This window comes from Lytechinus variegatus, chromosome 13 (genome assembly GCF_018143015.1).
Source record: "Lytechinus variegatus isolate NC3 chromosome 13, Lvar_3.0, whole genome shotgun sequence".
Taxonomy (NCBI): Eukaryota; Metazoa; Echinodermata; class Echinoidea; order Temnopleuroida; family Toxopneustidae; genus Lytechinus; species Lytechinus variegatus.
This window is the reverse complement of record NC_054752.1, coordinates 22,833,988-22,857,726: the sequence shown is the minus strand read 5'-3', so window position 1 is coordinate 22,857,726 and position 23,739 is coordinate 22,833,988. Positions and strand designations below refer to the sequence as shown.

The 23,739-nt window shown below is 38.0% G+C and overlaps 1 protein-coding gene across 1 annotated transcript; it reads right to left on the bottom strand.

Moving 5' to 3' along the window:
• Window positions 1-303: 303 nt before the first annotated feature.
• LOC121426783 lies at window positions 304-22,182 on the bottom strand. Its single transcript, XM_041623182.1, has 15 exons — window positions 21,018-22,182; window positions 15,793-16,103; window positions 14,725-15,005; window positions 12,766-12,986; window positions 11,843-12,013; window positions 10,651-10,796; window positions 9,791-9,878; window positions 8,234-8,358; window positions 6,820-6,858; window positions 6,361-6,461; window positions 5,482-5,744; window positions 4,007-4,088; window positions 2,629-2,750; window positions 1,574-1,725; window positions 304-830 (listed from the first exon to the last, which is right to left on the bottom strand). The coding sequence occupies exons 1-15, from the start codon at window positions 21,427-21,429 to the stop codon at window positions 633-635; spliced, it is 2,712 nt and encodes a 903-aa protein (XP_041479116.1). The 5' UTR covers window positions 21,430-22,182; the 3' UTR covers window positions 304-632.
• Between the last annotated feature and the right edge of the window lie 1,557 nt (window positions 22,183-23,739).

The following is a 23,739-nucleotide window of genomic DNA, read 5'->3' as shown; positions in this document are numbered from 1 at the left end:
GGTTCTTCCCGCCATCTCATCACATTCAATATCACAAAGGTTTACTGAGTCCTGTTCGCCTGTAACATATAGTGTTCCGTGATTTTTTTTTACCCTGTGACAATAATTACTCCGGGACATTGACGCGTCTTATTCCTCTAAAGCATATTGTCAAAAGTCCGTCTTGATTACAGCCAGGATCCCGCGGGAATCCCGTAAGTGTCTGTTAATTACAATCGTCACATTTCTCAGGGAATGCCGCTGAAGAAATAAAAAGAAAGACTCGTATAGTTTATCGCATCCATGTCACATACTAGATGCACTGACCGAGTCCGCGATTTGCCGCATATTACTGCATCCTGTCATTACCGCATCTCAATGTTACCGCATCTTATAATGTTACCGCAGCTAGAGGTTACTCCGTCCAGCGGGTACCGCATCCCGATGTTACCGCAGCCTGAGGTTACTCCATTCAGGAGGTACCGACTACCACGTCTCGAATTTACCGCATCCTGAGGTTACCGCATCTCGAGATAACCGGATCAATCCAGAGGCTACCACATGTACATATCGTATCCTGAGCTTATCGCATCCGTAGGACACCGCATTCCTTGTTGATATATATACTATTCCTGCTATATCCGCGGTTCATGTTATAACCGTGTGTCCTGCAAACCGTCAATCCCCGACCCGGTAGAAACAGTTGGAATGCAACTCGATTTCCGCTTCTGTCTTCTGAATCTTTTCGGAGTTAGACTCGTTTTCCATTGGTGCCTGACATCCGAGAACCTCGCACAATGGAAGATGAAAATAAAGAAGCCCTGGAAAGCAACGCTGATTGCAAAGAGAGCCTGGAAACGAAAACAAAATCGGTAATGAATTTGGTGGAAACGGCTGTCTTTGTTGTTATTGTTATCTTAATTGTTGTTATCTCAATGAGATCATAAGTAAATGAATGATCGAGAGAGGGGGCAATATTTATGTTCCACACAAGGGCGGAAATCTCTCCCCGAAGATAGGGGGAACAGGGGCGGGGGGAAAAAAGGTGAAAGAGCCGTGGTGTAGTGGATTGACTCTCGCCTTATAAACAGAGGGTCGTGTGTTCGAATCCCACCGCGGTCTAGCGTCCTTTGGCAAGGCGTTGATCCACACGTTGCCACTCTCGACCCAGGTGCTAAATGGGTTCCCGGTAGGATGCGAAAGGTATTGTATGTTTGATTTTGCTAGCGCCATAATGTGGCTGCGACGAATGCAAGGAATGCTTCCAAGGGAGTGGAAATTGTGCACTTTTCGTGCTTGATTGAAATGTATCCAATGACCGGGGTAATAATATACTGAAACGCGCTTTGGGCCATTCTGGAAAAAGCGCTTTATAGAAATTGTCTATTATTATTATCATCCCCAATAAGTAAGGTCATCTCGTCCAAAATACATGTCTGATTTCGATTTCAATGATGTATTACTTTCTTTCCATCATAAAAGACCAAAAAGTAGTAGGGGGACATTTGGTATTATTGTGTCCCCCTACTATTATAGCTAGGGGGCGCGTCCCCCTGGGATTTCCGCCCATGGTTACACAATAACACCAACTAACCTGAAAGGTATTGGCAGTAGCTTGGGGTTCGTATCCTGACGGGACGATTTGGAAGTTGACCGCAGCAGCCGCGCCGAAGATCCATGAGATACCCAGAAGAGCTAGAAGGGCAACGGCACCTTTGAGCTGATTCAATAGTGTCTTCTTACCATCTGTAGAAGAAAATGAGTTGAAAGAAAGATTCATATTTAAAAATCGTATTCATAGACAAAATAAGAAGCAGATTAACGCATCCTTTCCTTTAAATTTTTTTTCCTTCCAGATCCACTATCTGTAAACTCCGATGTGACCTATACACACTATTCATTTGGTCACACCCATGTCTCCTTTCCGTTTGGTCACATACTGAAAGGACTGTTCCCTGCTCGGCTACAACACATTCGTCTACTTAGCATTTTCACCTATTGCCACTTAGCCCATTATAATTTTCTCCAGTTTCCAGTTAGGCTATACACCTTTCATGCAATATCCAGTTGGTCTAATGCCACATATACTACATGATTACATGAAACGTTTATAAACCATATGTATGTGGCAATGGTAAATAGTAAGACAAATTGGACATTACATAGATTATACGGGCATTAGACTTAATGGCAGTTAGCCCAAATGAGTATTAGACCAAGTAATGATTATCGTTGGACCAAACTGATTGCATACCAAGTGGTTTTAGCCATGATCGTGTGTAGGCCTACAATCTGAGAATTAGACTAAATTGATAGCAGACCTGACCAAGCCAGGTCGTGTGGTCAAGAGGTTAGAGCATTGGACTCACAATCGCAAGGTTGTGAGTTCGAATCCCCACTCTGCCACTGTCTCCACTTAGATTAAAAAAAGACCAGATAGTAATATATGTCGTCTATAAGGTCAGCCGTTACGATTGCTTAATCTAGCAAGACGCTGTCCTGCCGAGTTCCTAAGGGAGGTATCATAAACAGCTATGATGGTGTCTACGATCTGACAACTAGACCATCTGCTATAAGGAAATCTAGTGGATAGAAACCCTCTCGCCCTTTCCTTCCCTGTCCGCAGTTTAGACCGTGGTCATTGCTTACCAGTTTTATATATTTTTCTGATGACACGGAGGACGAGCCCGAACACGATGCTGTTGAAGAGGACGATGATGAGCATTGGCGTGAGGAACAAGCAGTAGAAGGCAGCGGTACTCAAACGACAACTGTTAAAGATAAACAAATATGATGATGGTACAGGTCAGAGGTCAAAACGAGTAACGTCGAAGCGAGAATCGTCAAAGCGAATAACGTCAAAATGAATAATGTCCAAACGAGCAACGGCGAAACGAGAATCGTCAAAACGAGTAACGTCAAAATGAATAACGTCAGAATGAGTAACGTCGAAACGAGTAGCGTGAGAGGTAACGTAAGAACGAACAAACTTTGAAAAAATAAACGTCCATAAAGTACAAAAGAGGAGAAAGGGAAACCAAAATATGCACTTGCTAATATTTCCTCATTCTAAAGTAATCTTCACAGGATTACTGCAGCCTATCTAGAAAATGAAACTCAACTTTCATTTTTCTCTTTCTAGCTTTCACTACCTCACTTTCTCACTTTTCTTTCTGCATGATCTGCTTTCAGATGATTAGGATATATGTTTGTATGGTGTGTTCGGTGTGGGTGTGTGTGTGTGTGTGAGAGAGTGTTGAATGATGGCCAGCCAATTTGTTTATCTTCCTTTTTTTCTTCTACCGCCCCTTTTGTATATTATGTATTGTATTGTATCAATTTTAATGTGTTGTATATATGTTGGGCCCCAATTCACAAGCACTGCTTCTTATAGGGGTCCAAACATTTCATTTAATTGTTTTACATTGTATTTTTCTTTGTTTTTATGATTGGTTGAATAAATAAACTGAAACTGAAACTGAATTATGATGAATGGTATATAATCAATAGTTTTTCTTTGGGAGAATCTGAAAACTGTCATGCGAAACTACGCTGAGGACTAGATTCGGTTTCTTGAGAAACTTAGGGTTACATGATAATTATGTCTACTCGAAATTCCACCTCCTTCATTACCATGGCAACATTACTCACAAAGAACTTATCTGGGGCCCATTTCATAAAGAGTTACAACTGTTGTAGCCTTGACATGGTAACAGGGCTCAGCAGCCAATCAAAATCAAGGTTATCATGGTAGTTACAATAATGGCAAAGTCAGAACAGTTGTAACCTTTTATGAAACGGGCCCCTGATTTCGATGTAAAATATCCCCATCGACCTAGTTGAAATCAACAAGCCTTTTAAAATATAACAATAATAAAAATGAAAAAGAGATAAACTGCAACTCTTCACATTTACAATTGGGAAAGTCTGATCAAAGTCGCAACGATTCCCATTAATCCACGGCAACGTGTCTGGGTCAATAGGCCTTAATGATTGCTCATATATATATTTCTTTATTAATATATACCTGAATGTACAGTTGATCATAACCCCGTCGTAAATCTCAGTATTAACTGCAGCAGCAACGAGCACTACAAACAGGGGTAAACCTGAAGATTAAAGAAAAGCATTTGAAATAATGAGACAATGAGGAGAACTTAGCATCGTTGATATTTAACATGTTCGTAGCATCAAGTTATGACTACAGCGATTGCTTTGTTACAGCGTCCCTTTAGCGTTAAATAGAATTAAAAATATATATTCCATTGTAAGAGAGTTTTATGGCGGATATGTTTAGAATATTTTACCATAAGGACAATTTCTACTATTAATACAGTTATCTTATGAAGATGATGAAGATGTTGACATAGTGTTTTAGTAACTTGATTTACAAATTAGTATACTCTCTACTACTACTACTACTACTACTACTACTACTACTACTACTACTACTACCACTACCACTACTTCTTCTACTGCTACTACTTCTACTAGTACTACTTCTACAAATAATACTACTGCATTACTACTACCATAACTATTACTTCAGTGCGACGAGACATTTTCTTAAGATTTAGTATTAACTAAGTATTAGTACGAACTTTGTAGCCATATCCATACAAATTAGGAACCTGAAAGTAGTTTACTAGGGATTAGCGGAACCCAAATTCGATCAAGATTATGGATTATGCATTTCCACAGCTGACTAATCCCCTGCATGAAACTAGGGGCAGACCCAGAGGAATCGGGGATATATACCTCCTTCGTTTATGATTTTGTTCGTGTTTTTTAATTGGTCCCTGTTATAAAGCAAATCCCTTATTCGCCCCTTGTTCAAGCCAAGCCACCAGCCACCCCTGCCTATATAGAGAACAAAATGAGTCGCTTTCAAGTTGATGACCTGTACAAGAATTCTACTACTATATCCTACCACTACTACTAATACTACTTCGTTTACTACTACTGCTACTACTGCTGCTACTACTACTACTACTACTACTACTACTACTGCTACTACTACTACTGCTATTACTACTACTACTACTACTAATAATAATAATAATAGTAATGGTAACCTAGGGTATTTACATTGAGCATATCCACCTTGTTAGGTGCTAAAGGCGCTCCTATATTACCCGGCTAAGCTAGGCGTTCATATAGCGCACACAGCTTTTTGAAGAAATACTTCCTACCGGTACCCATTTACCTCACCTGGGTTGAGTGCAGCACACTGTGGATCAGTTTCTTGCTGAAGGAAATTTCGCCATGGCTGGGATTCGAACCCACGGCCCTCTGTTTCAAAGTCCGAAGACTTTGAAAGTAGACCACCACTACTACTACTACTACTACTACTACTACTACTACTACTACTGCTGCTGCTGCTGCTGCTAACACTGCTACTACCACTACTACCACTTCTAATACTACTACTACTACTCCTACCGCTACCACTACTACAAAAACTTCTACTACTACCGTCACCAACTCCACCACCAAACTTACCCCATGCTACCAAGCCAGCCTTAAGAACGAAGTGAGACGCTTGCGAATTGAAGACCTTTACAAGGGTCATGTACATGTGGACAGCCTCGACACCGTTCCACATGAGCGAAACGAGGATGGTGTAGATTCGGAAGATGTTGGCGACCCGGCAGCCGATGACGTTGCTGCAGAAGGCCACGGAGGAGATGAGGAGGACGAGGAGGAGCAGGATGGCCACGCAGAGGTTGACGTGTATGAGGGTCGGACGACCACGACGGAGCTTCCTAGGTTCGTATGCAAACCCAGAAAGATTGATTAGTTAATTATATGAGGAAGGAAGTTATCAACGAGTAGCAGGATAGAGGAACGAGTAAATAAATAGATAAATATAGTCAGTAGATCACACAATGAAACTTTTTTACCCTTTCCTTACATCATAAATAAATACATGAAATAGGTGGCGATTTCGTAGGTTTATTTTGTGTGAGGGTGTATGTGTGTGTGTGTGTGTGCATCTAGGGGGACGAGACGATCTTTTCAAATAAGTTTTTGTGCAAAATTCTAAAATCGGGGGGGGGGGGCACGCCGCGCCTGTCCACCCCCTCAGGTCGCCGCCAACGAAACGAAATGACAGTTATCTTATGAAGATGTTGACATGGTGTTTTAGTAACTTGATCTACAAAATTGTTTACTCTTCTTAAGGATTGTCAAAGTAACCGAAGTTTTTGTGAATATTGTCCCCCAAAACAATGGCCAAACTCAACAGATTACCGAAAGCTTGATCTTGAAACCTATTTCGTTATGGGCCAAAACTGAAACCACAAACGGAGAGGGGTAAATATTCTCTCTCCATTTTCTCGAATTAGAAAAAAAAGATAAAAACTGTTATGTCAAACTTACGGAAAGATCGCATAGGTCAGGATAGTGAGTAGTAGACTTATGATTGATATACTATAACCAATGTAGCTTGTTATTGTCAGACCGAGCGAGTTTGGAATCCCCTGAGAGAAATATAAGATATGAAATGAAATGGGCAAATTCAGACATAAATAAGGCTTTATTTGAATCAACACTCTGATGTATGGTCCTATTATAGAAAATCTGGATTTAGTCTCATACAATTAAGGACAGTAAGGATATTATTATCATTATATCATTATTATTATTATCATTATTATTATTATTATTGTAATTATCCCTACTACTATCATAATTTTTAAGTATTCTTCAATACATATCGTTATGACGATAACACTTCATTAAGGCAGTGAAAATGATGATTTTCAAGATTCTATAGTTTTAATTATTCATTTGTTTCAAGTCTCAAAGTGTGTTCTTAGAATATGGGCGTCAACTTACAATAAATTCAAGCGGTCCCGGTGCTGTTTCAGGTGTGGTCTGAAAATAACAGAAAAGGATTTGAACATATTGAATTGATTCTTTTCTATCATATCAAAAGGGAATCTTTTTATGCTCTTCTAAAAAAAATAATAATCAGGGTAACCGATTAGAATATGCTAATCAAAGTCAACAATGGGAGTGACGGTGATTGTAATGGTGCACAGTGGTGGTGGTGGTTGTGGTGGCGGCGGTGATGACGACGACGATGATGAAGATTAGTGATATTGATATCAATTAAGGATGATAGCGACGATGCAATGATGACAAAGAATAGAATGACGGTGACGATGATGACAATGATGACGATGATGACAATGATGATGATGGTGATGATGGTGATGATGATGGTGATGATGATGATGGCGACGATGATGATGAATGATGATGATGATGATGGTGATGATGATGATGATGATGATGGTGATGATGATGCTGATCTTGAAGTTGAAGCTGATGGTGATGATGATAATTATTATGATGACAATGATGACGATGATGATGCTGATTATGACTATAATGATGATGATGATGATAACGATGATGATGATGATGATGAGAAAGATCACGAAGTCCTTAATAATAATGATATGTACCATAAAGGTATTAGTGGTCATGATGACGATACCGTATAGATGGTTATGATTATGATCCTGATCAGTAAGATGATGAAAACGACTACGACTAAACCGAAGATATTTTCACATCAATACACATACCGGCGATGATGACGACGACGATGATGAAGATTAGTGATATTGTTATCAATTAAGGATGATAGCGACGATGCAATGATGACAAAGAATAGAATGACGACGGTGACGATAATGACAATGATGATGATGACGATGATGATGGTGATGATGATGATGTTGAAGTTGATGGTGATGATGATGATGATGATAATTATGTTGATGACAATGATGACGATGATGATGATGATGATGTTGATGATAATGACGAGTATGATAACGATGACGATAATGATAATAATGACGATGATGATAATGATGATGTTACTGATAATGACGATGGTGACGATAATGATAACGATGATGATAATGATGATTATGACGATGATGATGATGACGATGATAACGATAATGATTATGACGATGATGATTACGTTGATGGCGATGATGATGATGATGGCTATGATGATGATTATGATAACGTTGATGACGATGATGATGATAATGATGGTATAGATAAAGATAACGATGTCGCAGCGGCTGGTGATAGTGATATGTATCATAAAGTTAATAGTGGTCATGATGACGATACCGTATAGATGGATATGATTATGATCCTGATCAGTAAGATGATGAAAACGACTACGACGAAAGCGAAGATATTTTCCCATTAATACACGTACCGGTTCTTGTGTCGGCAGCTCATCTTTAATCAACCCAATGATATCTAAGATAGTGCACATACAGATGGTGTAGTTCTCGTTCGTGAAATTCATCGTGCAATGGGACGAATCCCACTCGAGCTCAACTGTTAAAAGAAAACGGAAAGGACTGGTAATCAGAACAATTACCTGGAATGAATAGAATGAAATGAATCTTCAACCAAATCAAACCACCTAGAATCATTTTGTATTAAATGATTACAAATATGAGAATCAAAGAAATAATTTCTCGTTACATTTAATTCTTTCATATCTATATATATATTTCAGGTGATGTGGCAAAGTGGGTAAGACTCAGGACTTTGAACCACAAGGTTCTTGGTTCAAGTTTCGCAAGGTGTTACTCTCCGCACGTTTCTTGGTTATTAGTTTATGATTGATTTCATTGACTTTAATCTTTATAATGTAGGGCATAGAATTGATCGTAAAAATCGGGCGAACGATCAATCACTAACTTTTGTGTGACGGGACTCAGACGTACGCACTGATAAATAGGAGTTGAATTGAATTTAATTGAATTTATTTCCATTAAAAACAAATAACAATACATATAGAATGAAACATGTGAATTGATATATGAAAACGGGAGGATGGCCCTACTCAGCAGCATCAATCATGGTGCTGCTGGTCTACCGATGGGTCCTCATTGAAATTTGAACCCAAGGGGTTGGTACAATAGCAGCACCCCAAGGGGTGCTAATGAGTGCAATTATGCTCATTTGTGCACCTCTAGTCAGGGTGCAAGGATTTCCGTTACTGCTCGAACACCTGAACAGGAGAAAGCTTGGGTAATAATATGCAGATAATTCAGCACCTGGGAAAATTGCACAAAACGCTATACAAATATTGCATATATTATTTTATAAGCTTTCATTTTGATGGAATTGTCGTCATCTGACAGTGGCGATCTAATTCGTCATCTATAGAATATGCACGGAATACCAATTATCCACACTCTTGAATAAGACACCTTTGTACTCCATTGTAAATGTCAACAGAAGATAAGTATAATTTTCCCCAAAAAATGCGGATTTCCATAATATTGTAAGAAAAGTTATTAAAGCAAAATGAATACGTGTGTTCTCCTCATCCCTAATCGTAAATTTTCTTCTAAATCTCCCTTATTCATTGCTCCATTGCCCCCCCCCCCCCAGCTACGATAGAAGACTAGTCGCACTGTATTATCGAGGTGTATTTTGAGTAGTTAATGTTAATCATTTATGTTCATATGGATGTGTATTCTTTTTATGATGAAAGAACAAAAACGACACAATTGGAAACACTCCTTAAGGAGTAGATTTATAGTGATTCGAAATGGAAAATTGCATTTCGCCTCATATTTTGTATCGAAGCGATCTCCGTGACCTCTAAAACATTACTTCCTTCATACCGCCCCAAAATAAATCATCCATGACTTGACTAAAAATTCACTACAAATTAGTTCAAATAAGCAAATAACATCCTAAAAAAATTGTTGAGCATGAACAGAAAGACATAGGCCTATAAAAAAAATCTTACCATGCTGAACGAGATCAGGTACGGGTTCCCTTGAACTAAGAAGCCGAGCTGACCCGCAGGCAAATTCAGCCCAGTCTGGTAAGTCATCCTGCTTTGGGAAAAATTCAAATCATTAACTAAAATAACCACGTAAACTTACAAAGATTAATGAGTTTTCATTCCAATTCATGAGAATATAGGCCTATATAAGAAAAAATAACAATGAAATTAGAGACACGAGTAGGTATATACTTAAGAAAAAATAATATCAAATCATTCTAAAAGAATGGTAGGATAGGTCTAATGGATGGATCAAAGATACGACAACACATTGCCACTCCATCTCTTTCTCCTTTGATTCCTAACTTTCATATCCTCTTATTTCTTTTTCTTGCTTGAATAATTCATTCCCCGCCCCCCTTTTTTTAATGCCGTCTCTGACGAGGTTTAAATCTTTCTGAATAAAACATCTGTTCTATTTCGGAATCATCCAAAAGGATAACAACCGACTCACTGCTATAATGAGCTAACTAAAACTAGTAAGGCCTACCCCCCCCCCCCCCCTTCCAAAAAGGAAAGAAAAAAAAGGGAAAAAAAAGAAGGAAGGAAGCAAGGAAGGGAGGAAGGAAGGAAGAAAGGAAGGAATTAGAAAGGAAGGAAGGAAGGAAGGAAGGAAGGAAGGACGGAAGGACGGACGAAAGAAAGAAAGAAAGAAAGAAAGAGAGAAAGGAAACACTGATTTGTTCAGTTCCCCCTAAATCATTAATACCACAGTCTCACAGGTGAAACCGACACAGAACGATCAAATCTTTTCCGTTATTACCAATGACAGACCATTGGCCGGTTTGGAATCTGTTTGCTTGGTGTGACTGTCCAATTACCTGGCTATCGCTGGTGTGGTAGAAAGTGATTGAGAGCGGTTCGGTGATCTCTTCCACGGGGACGCCATCGGCGTAAGCCTTGATGTATACGAGCACAGTATCATCGACAGGGGCTATCTGAGACAACTCACTCACGAAGAACTTGCCTTTTGGGGGAAAGAAAGGGGTAATTTTGTCAACAAAAATTATCTCATTAGTCTTTTAATAAGTTCATTGGTCAAAACCTTGGAAGTATTCTATATAGAATAGGGCTAAGCTATCCAAGTGAACTGTTTTGGACTGCAGGGGTTCAAAACATTTTAAGAGTAAACTATTCGGTAATAACCATCACTCGTATGATATCATATTTTTCATTTGGTCTATAATATCATCTAATCAATATTTCTACACATAACAACAAATCTGTCGCAAACTATTAAAAGAGCACTATTTTTCAGTAGAGTTTATAAAAAAGCACTTTGATTCCCTATTGAAATGCGAACTATCATGAGTGATATACCTACATGTGGGAGTTGGGGGCTGCCCCCCCCCCCCCACTTTCCCAAACAGGGTATTAAGGGGTTAACTCATTGTATTGTAGTTTTCAACATTATACTTTTAATCGAAAATTTCAGCTAGGACTTTATGTAGACCTAACATTACATTTATTACAAAATAAGTGTTGATTTGAGAGTTACGGTGTGTGTGTGGGGGGGGGGTTAGGGGGATGAGTTTGGAGTAGTCGTTCTCTTTGCTCTCGGGAAAAGGATGGCGATGTTTACTAACAAAGTTTCCGGCCACATTATACCGTTTCATTTTCTTTTCATCTCGTTTCACTTATTTGATTTTCAACAAAATATAAAACAAATTAATACAATCATAACCAGTCAGTGCCATAAACAATATAGCCAGGTCATTAAATCAATTCAAAATAGATGTTAAAAACTCAATACAGACAAAAGACAGCATGATCTATAAATTGCGAAACTGGAGGACCCCACTAGAAAGCGAAACTGGTTTATTGTGGGCTCCTCAATGTATGACAGATTGGAATGAAATTTTGATGTTGCAGGTTAGAAAAAAAATATTGCCAACAGAAAACATCGTTAAAAATAAAACATAAAAACAACCAAGATATACCGTGGGTCTTGTCATGAGTGAAAGTGAATTTTGATTAAGATACAAATGGAGAAGCTAGGTGAACACAATATACCTGTGTAATAAACAATGGCTGTAGCCCTGAGCTTGTATGAAGGAACTGCATATACCCCCGGATCTCTCCGATCGAACCGGTCATCGAATAAAGTCCGGTTTCTCCTTCTGTCCCGATCTCCATCCCGGATCTTATGCGATCTCCCATCCGTCTGATTCCGACGTTTCACCGCTAACATAAAGGAATGATCGAGAATGATGAAGTATATATCATGAAAAATACTACACATGAGTTGCGCTCAAAACGAAAGTTGATTTTTAACCAATCAAAACGCGTATTTGGACGAAAATGTGTAATCATTTTTGAGCTGCCCTTTTCGCAACAGGTTCCACATTATGATATCAAATGTTGAAACTTTTCCGTAAATAAATTATTTTTTTTAATCCAAGTGGAATTTTGATAACTTAATGACAAAAAAACACAACTACATATTGCTTAAATGAATATGAAATTAAAAAAAGCAAACAGCAACATTTTTCATTCTATTCAGAATGAAAAATGGATAAGAATACTGCCTTTTCCGAAAAAAAAACCCTGCATGATCGTAAAAACACTTTCATTGCCGGGGAGTGAGCAATAATATCCCGGAATAATATAACCCCGTCATCATTTTCATAGCAAGTCGTATATCTTTCTTTTTTGTAATCTTTTTTTTATTATTCTTTTTTTTTCTTCTTCTAGAGTGACTTTCCATAAAACATATAATGGTCTATAACATGTTTTATAACTTATAGATTTACCAAAAAAAACACAATATAATGACTGATGAAAATTTTATGAAATCGTGGTAGACAAGAATGATATAGCTGTCATACAAATTTTTGTTTGTATTATCGATATCAAACAAAACATGGGTCGTATTTAGAATTCATTGTGCAACAATCAAACAAAATGTCCCTCCATCTCCACCATGAGTATCTCACCTGCAATTTTACCCCACTGAAACTCGATCGATACGACCGGTTCCGGTGCCGAGTTTCCCTCATTTTCGGGTACAACTACCCATCTATTCGGCAGATGATCCACGTACTCCGGCGTCGTCTGTTCGACTTCGATGTAGAGATTGCGACCGTAGTGCGTCAGTTTGTCGCCGAATATACCCATGATGACGTGCTCGGTGTAGATTTCGAGATTATCTGCAATACTAGGTATGTGGGGATTAAATTGATTTTATTATTATTTAAAAAGTGTTAAAATCATAAATAGCGAAAGGAACATTTTTCTCGGGAAATCAGCAGTACTAGGTAGGCCTATGTAGATAATACAAAGAATTATAATTTATAAATCATGAATCGTAAAAGGAATATACATTCCTAAGGCGATTTCAAGGACATTACCCCCCACCCCATACATATTTGCAATTTATGAACACTCTTAATTCCAAGGATTTAAAATAAATTTAGATCGACTGCATGTGAATGGTGACCAGCCAAATTTTGGTACTCTATAATCAAATGTGATAACTATGAAATTTACAGCGTTAGTTTCATGATTAAAAATATGACACTTAAACGACGATTTATTATCAAACAAACGCTAACATTGAGAACTCTCGAATGATAAAAAGTACCAACCCCACCATGCTTAAGGCTTTTTCTCAATTTAGAAGGTCATTTTCTTCTTTTTCTTTTGGCAAACCACGTTGGTTTTAGCCCGTATACTGGCTTACAAAATGTGCACTATATTCTAGTTCTCTTTGAAATTAAAGAAATTAAAATCAACAAATCATTAATGACTTTAATCAACGAGAAAGACTCTACGGCAACCAAATGAGTAAAGAAAGAAACGTGACGTGATGTACACAAACTTGTGTGACTATTGACACAGTGACTTTGAGACACAAATATAGAATCGCAAAGATCTCTTAATCCGATCAGTAAATTGGCCACGAAGGGAGTTTCTTTCATCCCTTATGACTTGACAAAGATAAAAATATTAGTATTGCCGAGAAGCGCAAAAGGATCAAAATACCAATTATTACAAGGCATCTTCTAATCAATCCTTTTCGAGCATTGACCGCAAAGAACTGTTTGGACAATCTGATGCAAGAGCATTACTCTGAAAAGATGATTAAATGATAGTTTGCGGTTAGGTTTCTATTATTGGCTGCAAAATTCACAAATACCAGGGACAAAACCAGAAATGTACTCGTTTGATCTCGAATAACGTCTTTGTCGATGATAGTAATAAGGCTATAGGATTTAAAAACAAATAAAGGGTTCATAATCATGTTGTGCTTGATTTCGTAACAACTTGGGAAATGTTAAGAATAAATTATGTAGACGATAAGCGTTCTTTAAAATGGTGTGGAATTAATGTATGGGATGTAATGAATTCAGCAGAGTGGGAATGTGCTGCACGCCATTCGAATGTCTTTTGAAATGTGCAACAAGGGGTAAAATTATAGAGAACTATTATTCCAGACATTACCGGAAACTGGATCTGAAAAGGAAAGCTCGGCATATATTTGTTTGGGCTTCGAAACCGACTCTTGACCGACCGAATCTATTCCGTTATTAGAAAATTTTCGCAATCACTATTCAAACGCTTTCTATAACACAGATCATCTATTGTCAAAAGCCATTCAATTACAAAACAGTCTTTGTCGAAAATTGCTTAATCAAAACAGTAGTGTCGTCTAAATAGCTCTAGACAATCGATATATTTGCAACTTTTCGTCCAGTCCGAATTTTCGGACGATCTGCTGTCCCGGTCCACAGACCTCCGACAAAAACCTCTGAGCAGTCCATGGTGCGTTGTAGAAAGTGTCTGTGGAGTGATTACGAAAATACGCAATTACCAATGAAAACCACTTCGGTCGGTTTCGTTGGTGATGTGACAGTCGCATTAGAAGGTCAATAACGGCTCCATGTCAGGCATACCTGAGACAAGAAGTATGGGCCTTGAGTAAAGTCCAAATATCAAGGTCCAGCATCCGGTCCGCGAGCTTGACCACCTCCTGACCGAGCTCAGAGGTAACCGCGTAGAGTCCCTCGACGCCGGCGCTGATGGACGTGTCGATCATCGATGCCACGAAGAGGACGTCGACCTCGGTGAGGTAATGGGAGGGGACGGAGTTGAGCAAGAGACTGGCCTCGTGGAGGTGGTAGACGACGCGGGTGACGTTGTTGCTGTTGTAGTTGTTGCTTGGTGTGTTGTCGATCTAAAGAGGTTGAAACATCATTTGGTGTATATATGACTGTAAAAGTGTTTTTTATGGATACATGGGATTATAATTTGCCTTGATTGTCTCAGTCGTTCGCTTCTGTTAACTATCGTTAAGCAATAAAGTACACCCGGGAAAGGACCCCCAATAAATACATAAATAAACAAATTAATTAATGAACAAATAATTAAATGAACGAATGAATAAATAAATAAATGATAAAACAAAAAGTTAATGATCAACATACACAAAGCTTGTACAAGATGTTTGATATCGTAACTTATGGTATAAGAATTAAGATAACGATTAGCCATTAAAATGATGGATTACCTCATCTTAAATATAACCCCGTTTTGCATCATCATATCATGTAATTCCTCAGCTGACAATACAAGGCCGACCTATTTTATTTCGCAAAACCACACCCTTCCCCTATTCAGCTGGTATCAGACGACAAGAGATACATCGCCCTATCCCCATCCCATCTGTAGAAGAAAACAGATTTAAACCTACAACCACCCCCCCCCCCCCCCATTCATCAAATTATCACATGACTTGTAGATATGTAGAATTACTGGGGGTCTGTTTTTTTTCCTCAGGCAAAATAATGTAAAACCACTAGGAGGGTGCTTCACATGCATTTGTCGTCCAAAAAGCTTTGCTTTCGATTGGATAAGAAAGCATTGTTACCATGGTAACTATACGATTAAAAGAGACTGTCGGATAAAACATCAGACAATCCTTTCTTATTATACTCCTCAGATTTATGGAGGCAGTGGGTTACCATGTCCAAGATTTCCTCTCGGATGGCCTTCAGGATGTCTTCCAGCATCCACGTTGTCTCCGAACTCCAGCGGCAGATCTCAGTCACCGGCTCGCCCCAGAAAGCCCCCTCGTAGAAGAGTTGCCTCAGCCCCTTCCTCTCCGTGGGAGGGTAGCAGGGGCGGTAGGCCACCATCATGGGAGGGGCGGTGGGGAAGTATTCCTCCAACCAACCCCCGTTGGGGCATGGTAAGAAGGCGTACTCTCCCGCAGGGGTGTAGTCCCACTCGAAGGTGCCCTTGAGGTCTGTTATATTCTGTCTCGGGCACAGATCTGTAAAAAAAAATTATAAAGTGAATGATGATGATAACTTCATAGTTATTAATTTAGTTTTTAAGAACCCCGTACCTCTTGTTGCTTTAGAGATGCGAATTTTGCACTTTATTTAACCCAACGGGGGGGGGGATCAACCACACCTCAAGGATCAAATGCCGAAATTATAAGCACCTTTTTTTTCTTCCGTCATCCCATTTATTGGAGAGTCACGATGTGTACAATGACGTTTTGCCAAGGATTCGAACAGTCCACGACAACGATAATGATGTTATTGTTGATGATGATAATGATGATCATGAAGAAGAAAACATGATGATGGTGATAATGAAGATGATGATGATGATGATGATGATGATGACGACGACGATGATGATTGTGGTGTTGGTGGTGATGATGATGATGATGATGATAATGCTGATGGTGGTGATGTTAATGATGAAGATGATGGTGGTGGTGGTGGTAATGGTGATGATGATGGTGATGATCTTGGTGGTGATGATGATAACTAAAAAAGAAATTATGTACAACCATAATAACAGTTATCAGTTATAGTGAAATATTTCCTTTGTAAATGATAAACGTATCATGAACAAAGCTGCAAAATCCATTATTGCCAGTGCAGACATTGATCATGGAAGAGACGTAGAAAAAATGACAAGAAAAAGAGAAGAAAAAACAGAAAAACAATAATGTATAATGTGCATCAGAAATACTGTCTTAAACGCCGTAGTGGGTCCAGGGGAGTTGTTCGTTTATTTTCAGTTCTTCTTTTAGTTTGCCAAAACGTTTCTAAGGGGGGTGTTCTCCATGAGTGGCGATAACTTTTTATTGTTGTTATCAAAGTCTTCTGGGGTTCAATTGTAAGATAATTTCCATTTTGTTTTTTGGGGGGGATTCATTCGATATAATTGTCACTATCTTAGTAAATGCTCATACTGTTCATTCAGCCAACCATATCGATATCCATGTGCTCATTATTCTGAACGCTCATTTTTATTGCAAGCTCACTATTAGTACATGTTGATACGTAATGACCTACATTCTATGATGTGCTTCTTTTCTTTTTTACTTCATCTTTACCTTGCCTCTCATCTAATCTTTTGTTTACTCGCTTCATGGAATATTGTCACTATCTCGATCGGGCGGCTAAAAATAAAGCATGTTTCTATTTTGGTCGAACAAAGAAGTATTGCTTGATAGTTTGTTTAGAAGCTTCAGAATCAAAGTCTCGATTGGTCGTCAAATTGGCATATGGATTTTTATCTAATTTCAGCCACACATCCAACATTCTTTATAGCGTCCGGTTATGCCATTTATCAAGAAGCCTATTTTTATTAGTCGGCTTAATTCAGCATTTGCCCCGAATTCGATAAAGCAATAATAAGAGTTTCTTTTCTTTCAGAATCTCTGTAAATATAGTAGTGTAAACAACATAACTCCTGGAATGACCAGAAATTTTTGAAAATACATGTAAAGGATATTATACATGTATATCATATTGGCGAAGGGTTGAGGCTTAAGCCTTCCTCAATTCCCTTTTTTTCGAAATTGCTTCCTTGATCATTAGATTTTCTCACTGAATATCCATCAATTAAATATTGTTAGTACCATTAGCGTGTATCACAAGCGTATAGATGGGGGCACTTGGGGGAGATGGATCCCAAACAAAAATCGCGACCAAGAGAAAAAGAAAAAGAGAGAAAAAAAGAGAAAGAAAGGGCAAGGGAAAGCGATGAAATATGATATCATAAAATATTATTTCGAATGTTATGTCGAGGATTGTCACAAAATTTCATTTTTTATTGAAAATGTCAGTATTTTTTTTTTTTTAGTTTGCCTGTCATGTCTGGTACCCTCAAATATTTGGCTCATTACGCTTCTGGTTGGCATATATCTCTAAAGATCAATCACTATATAGCGCCTTCAGGAGCTAGGGAGGCTCCATTCCACAGGAGGGGGGTAGGGGCGACCGCCCTTTATGATTTTTCAAGACGGAGGGGAGAAGAAAAAAAGAGGAGAAAAACAAGAAAATAGGAAGGAATAAGGGGAGAACGAAGCAAGAAGAGTATAAGAATGAGAGGTATAAGTCGTGCGTCTCATTTAGGTCGTTCTGTCATCACCCCCCCCCCCCCCCTCCTATCAAACATCCTGCAAAATCGTATTCTGAACTCAGGTTTGAATTTTAAAAAAATGTAGCTTAACTATGGAGAGCCAATTGTGGCACAAATCACTAGCAGTACACATTCAATTAATTAGCTCATATCGGTGACATCCAAATTGTTCATAATGTCCGGGTAAACAGTAAACATAATAAATGTACAATATAACTAGAATTTTTTAATGTTTGGCTCCCTATGATTATAACACAGAGTTAGACCGTGGTCTTAAGTTAAGCCTTACTTCAGAATACGGGTCATGAATTCTCCCACCCTTCCCTCCATAGAAATATGAAATCAAATAATCAGCTGAACTGATTTTCAATAGTAAATCTATGACAGAACTAATTAATAACTTAAGAAAAAAAATTATATTGGCTCACTCGCTTTGGTTGTTGACAAATTTTCTTCGGTACGCAATTATGCAATTCCATGAAAAACGTCATTTCAATTCATTTCGTAACATTATTTTTTATTAGTGATCGGTGTAATAAAGATATCTGTTTATGACGATATAGATTCTACAATAAGGTAAACGTAAATAATACTGACATGTGATTGTAATCTGAAGGCATGAATATACTAAAACACGATTAACAGAATATTACTAGTAATAGATCATTGTTTATTTTAATACCACTGCACCCCCAACATCCCCCCCCCCCTCTCTCTCTTTCCCTCTTTCCTGTCATCTCTCTCTCCCTCTCCCATTTCTTTGAATATGGGCCCCCGCAGTCAAAATATGTCAAGGTGGCCTGATTAGCATCAATTAAAACTATTAATAAGCTAAATTTAGGCCCAACTAATACTTTAACTCAACAATCAAACAGATTAACTCGATAAAGGTAGGTCTTTAACTCGCGATGTACGTTAAAGACAATGTCAGGTGTAGGCCTATCTTTTAAAGGGGAATCCAACCCAAATAAAAACTTGTTTTTATAAGGAAAAGAAAAATCAGACAAGATGATAAGTGAAAGTTTGAACAATATTGGACAAACAAAAAGAAAGATATGAATTTTTAAAAGTTGTAAATATTGGTAATCACTATACCCATGGAGACTTCAAATTGGCCGCATATGGGATGTCATAGTGATGTAAGGCAAGGACTACTCTTCAATGTACTCCAATACATATTATGGCTAAAATGTCATTTTTCCCAAAAGTTTTATTTCAAATTATATTTTTCTTTCATGAGGACATAAAACGATATACTACATGGGTTATATTTAGATTACTGCCCCAGGGGAATGGGTACTTAGGAGAAAACCACAAATCCCTGATAATAAAGTACATGGCCTATGGGAAAGTTGTCCTTGCCTCTTGTCATAATTTACTTACCCAGTTGCCAATTTGAAATCTACATAGTATTAGTGATCTCAATTTCAAAGCAGCTATAACTTTCTTATTGCTTGTCCAATTTCTTTCAAACTTTCACCATTCTGTTTAATTTATTTTTCTCCTTCCCAACACAACATTTTATGGCCAAGGCTGGATTCCCCTTTAAAGAATGAAGGTAATTCGCAAGACATGTCCGCCTTTTATGCCGAGTTATCATTAATTACGAAGTGGCAAATCTGATCCTATTTATATGTTAAATAAGCTGTATTCTAAAATTCCAGTGCCCGTATTCGGAGTTTAATTTTATTCAAACGTTGGTTTAAGATTGTGGTTAGACTATATCATGTCAAATTGTGACACAAATCTCAATTAGTGAATGTCTGATTTATTACCTTAAATGACATGCTTCAGAAAATTATTCAATTCAATTCAAATTTATTTCCATTTACAAAATATACACATATACAAATCATTGACATTACGGAGATATATTACACGTGAAGGGATCAAAGAAAGTACAACTGCTTGTATAAATTGGCCCCATTTTCATTATCATTAATTTGAACAATAACAGTATAATCATTACATAATTACAAATAAGTCCAAGAAATAGAGAGAGAGGGGTGAAAACGAGTCATTACAACAAATGGAAAGCCGTGTTTAGAAGTGTTTTGTTTAGGAGACATGCACTTTTAAACTCATTTAGAGATTTAGATAATATAACAGAATTAGGTAATGAGTTCCAAAAGAGTGGTTTAATATAAAATGAAATAAGATTTTCGTTTAAAAAAAAGAACAACATTATTGCTTGTTACCATTTCTCCATCGCGTCTTTTTTTAATAAACATTTAGTTCAATACGATTCACTCGGCCCTCAATGTTTTCGGCTCATTTGGCTCACTCTGATCATATCCTAAATTAAAACGAATTACAGAAAACGGGCCTTATAGTTTCAGTTAAATGTGATGAATCCCAAACAAGAATATATTCAGTTTGATTTTTAATGAATCTTTTGATGAATGTGTTTGGAGTTAGTTTTTAACGAGTATATATATTCATTATCATGATTAATCTCACTATGATCCCTATATTTTGTGTTAAACATGCCCCCCCCCCCAAAAAAAAAAAAACAATAATAATAAATAAAGCATTGACGATAATTTTCTTTCCCTCAAGATCGTTTCGACTTTGCATCCCGGTAACACACCTTTTCAACTCAATAGCAGATTTCTGTCAGGGTCCCTCAGGGATCCATCTTCGGACCAATTATTTTCATGCATATGAAAAAAAATAAACAATGGATGTCGAAACAGCACCATTAATTTAGCATTGTTATAAAATGCTTCGCCTTTTGCACCAACTGGGATGTTTTTAACACCACTGTTACCGCAGTGTAGTAAACAAGTTAACACCTCACCTGATCTGCATTCGTCTGGGAGACCCTCATTCTGCTTGGCCAAGTCCGCTATATCCTCCGGGTCACCCAGGGGAGGCAGGTCCTCGCCATACTGGGTAAAATTCGGGAACGTGATCCTCCGCGTAAAATTCAGCCTTTTAAAAAAGCGAGAGCGTTCCGTCACCAGAAGGGCATCTGACGTACCCGTATTAACCTCCGTTTCTACGGTAACAGGTTCTTGTATTCCGTGTTCGTTGTCATGGCAACATTCTGTTGTAGAGTTGCAAGCAACTGCAAATTGGAGCAACAATAGTGAGATGGCCAGTGCGATTGTCATCTTGCCCCATCGGTAGCAAGTTTTTGAGGTTGTCCGATTCTGAAGTTCTTTGAAGTTGTCGAAAGCCATACCTTGCACACTGAACATGTTTTTCATTCTACTTCAGGACTGAAATGTGAAAGTTTCGTTTGTGCAAAGACCAGTGTGGTCGAAGTCTTCTAAAATGATATTATGTTGACCAATAAGCACAAGGAAACGGAAAAAACTAAACAGACAAATGTCGATTGTTTAATGAGTAACCAACAAGAATATCACTTGATTAGAACTTGGTTAAGTTAAGAATAGAATTCAGCCTTTTCTGCAAAATGACAAATGGACGGAGCGGAGTGAAAGTAAATTGTTTGATCTGTGGAATACAGTTGGTTTCCTCTAGGTGTTAAGCGTCCATGAATAATTGTAAATTATGCTCATTGTTAATGTCCAGTCTTTCCAGTAAAAATGTGAAGGCGGTCGATGATATTAGATCACAATGGAACTGCTTGATATTAATACTGGTCCGCTTCAGTCTCCTATATCGATCCAAAGTCGTGAGAATCGCGGCATCGCCTCACTCTGATCAAGAAACTTTTTCAGAAGTGATGAAAATTTGTCTCAGTCGCTCGTCAAACTTCGAGATTTGCTTTGGATAAAAAATGCACTTCCTCCGAACTTGTCCGCATCAAATAGAGTGTTCTCTGAATTAACTCCTTGGTCAATAAAAGGGACTTCGCAGAAATTCTTGATGTATCCAGGCAGGTAAAAATATACTCCGGACAAAAAAAGGACTTCAAAAATACAAAACAAAACAGTGGCAGTGGCGCTGATGATATAAACTCGCAATGAAACGATCTTCAACTAGTCCCTGAGCGGTGCCGCTTGGCGAGGTCAAAACTCGAAATCACGTTTTTGCGCCTGTAAAACTATCAACGATAAGTGTACTTAGAGTTAATGTTTAGCTGGGCGAATAGATAATGGGAAAATAGTCTTATTATCTTTTTTGATATCCCCTCCAAAAATATCGAGGGGGTAAAACAATGGGAGTTGGAAGGGTGTCTTTATGGTGAAGTGTAAGTAGAATAAGTGTGGTTTGCTTTCGTCTTATTGTTGAGAGGAGCGTTATTAGTGAGGATCGTTAGCTTTGGTCTAATGAGGCCATTAATTGAAGTGGGAGACGCGTGAACGGGGAATAAGTATTATGAGAACAATTTTCATAGGGATAAAGGATTTGGCATTTTAAAAGTTTGTTAATGCGTCCTACTTCCTTTGAGGGGTGGTTTAAGCGATTACGAAATTAAAAATCTGAATAAAATCTCGGCACAGTTGAATGTTATTCACAGATGCATTGGTTGGCTTTGTGTAGACATTGATTTTATGTCTTCTCCTTCGCTTTCACCATCTCCTATTTTCATTTTCCTTTTCTTATTTCTCTCTTCCTTGTACCCTTTCATCTTTTTATATTATTCTTCTCCCCTTCCCACTTTTTTGTACTTTTCTTCTTCTCCATTATGTGATGTAATTCTACTTTCCCCAATGCTTCCACCTCCTCTTCTTCTCCCTCCTATTCTTCTTCTCCTATTCTCTTCTTCTCCTTTTTTTCTTCTTCTTCTCCTCCTTTTTCTTCTTCTCCTTCTTCTTCTCCTCCTTCTTCTACTTCTTCTAATCTTTCTTCTTTTTCTTTCTTCCTCTTCTTCTTCTACTTCTTCTTAACCTTCTTCCTTTTCTTTCTTCTTCTTCTTCTCCTCCTCCCCTCCCCCTTCATCTATCATTAAATATTCAATCAATTATCAAATCACAGTGCCATGAATACGCACACACACATGAATTATTCGGTCAGAAGGCCTACTTTTTTCTTTGAATTTCAAAATAAACTATATATTTCATATTTGCATGTACACATAATACAATATAGTACACATAATACAATATAAGATATCATAAAGTACATAATTATGTAATGCAATACACCACAGGGCACAAAATGGTGGATTTCTAGTACAGCTATGATTCATTCAAGGCATGAATTGACTGGTCAAAAATGTGCTTCTGATGGAATAAGGAATATCTCTTTTGTGAATAAGCAATATCCAAACTGTTGAGGTTAAAAATGGAAGTCACTATTTTTTCTAAAGTGACAAATGATCCAAGATTTGCCATACACCATGCTCAAGAGCACCCACCAAATAGACTGCACATGTGGTCCAATGCAGCAGGATGCGTTTCACAGATACTATGCCTGTGCTAAGACTTCTGTTACATATGAAGGGTTTGGTTGCAAAAGGGGGTTAGCTCCACTTTGGACCATTCCGAGAAAAATCATGTTTTTTATTCTCACCTATTGCAATATACTTCTGAGAAACTAAATTGTCATGATGTACTACCCTATCATGTGTACATAAAATTGGGTATAAAAGAAATCTGTCTTTTTTC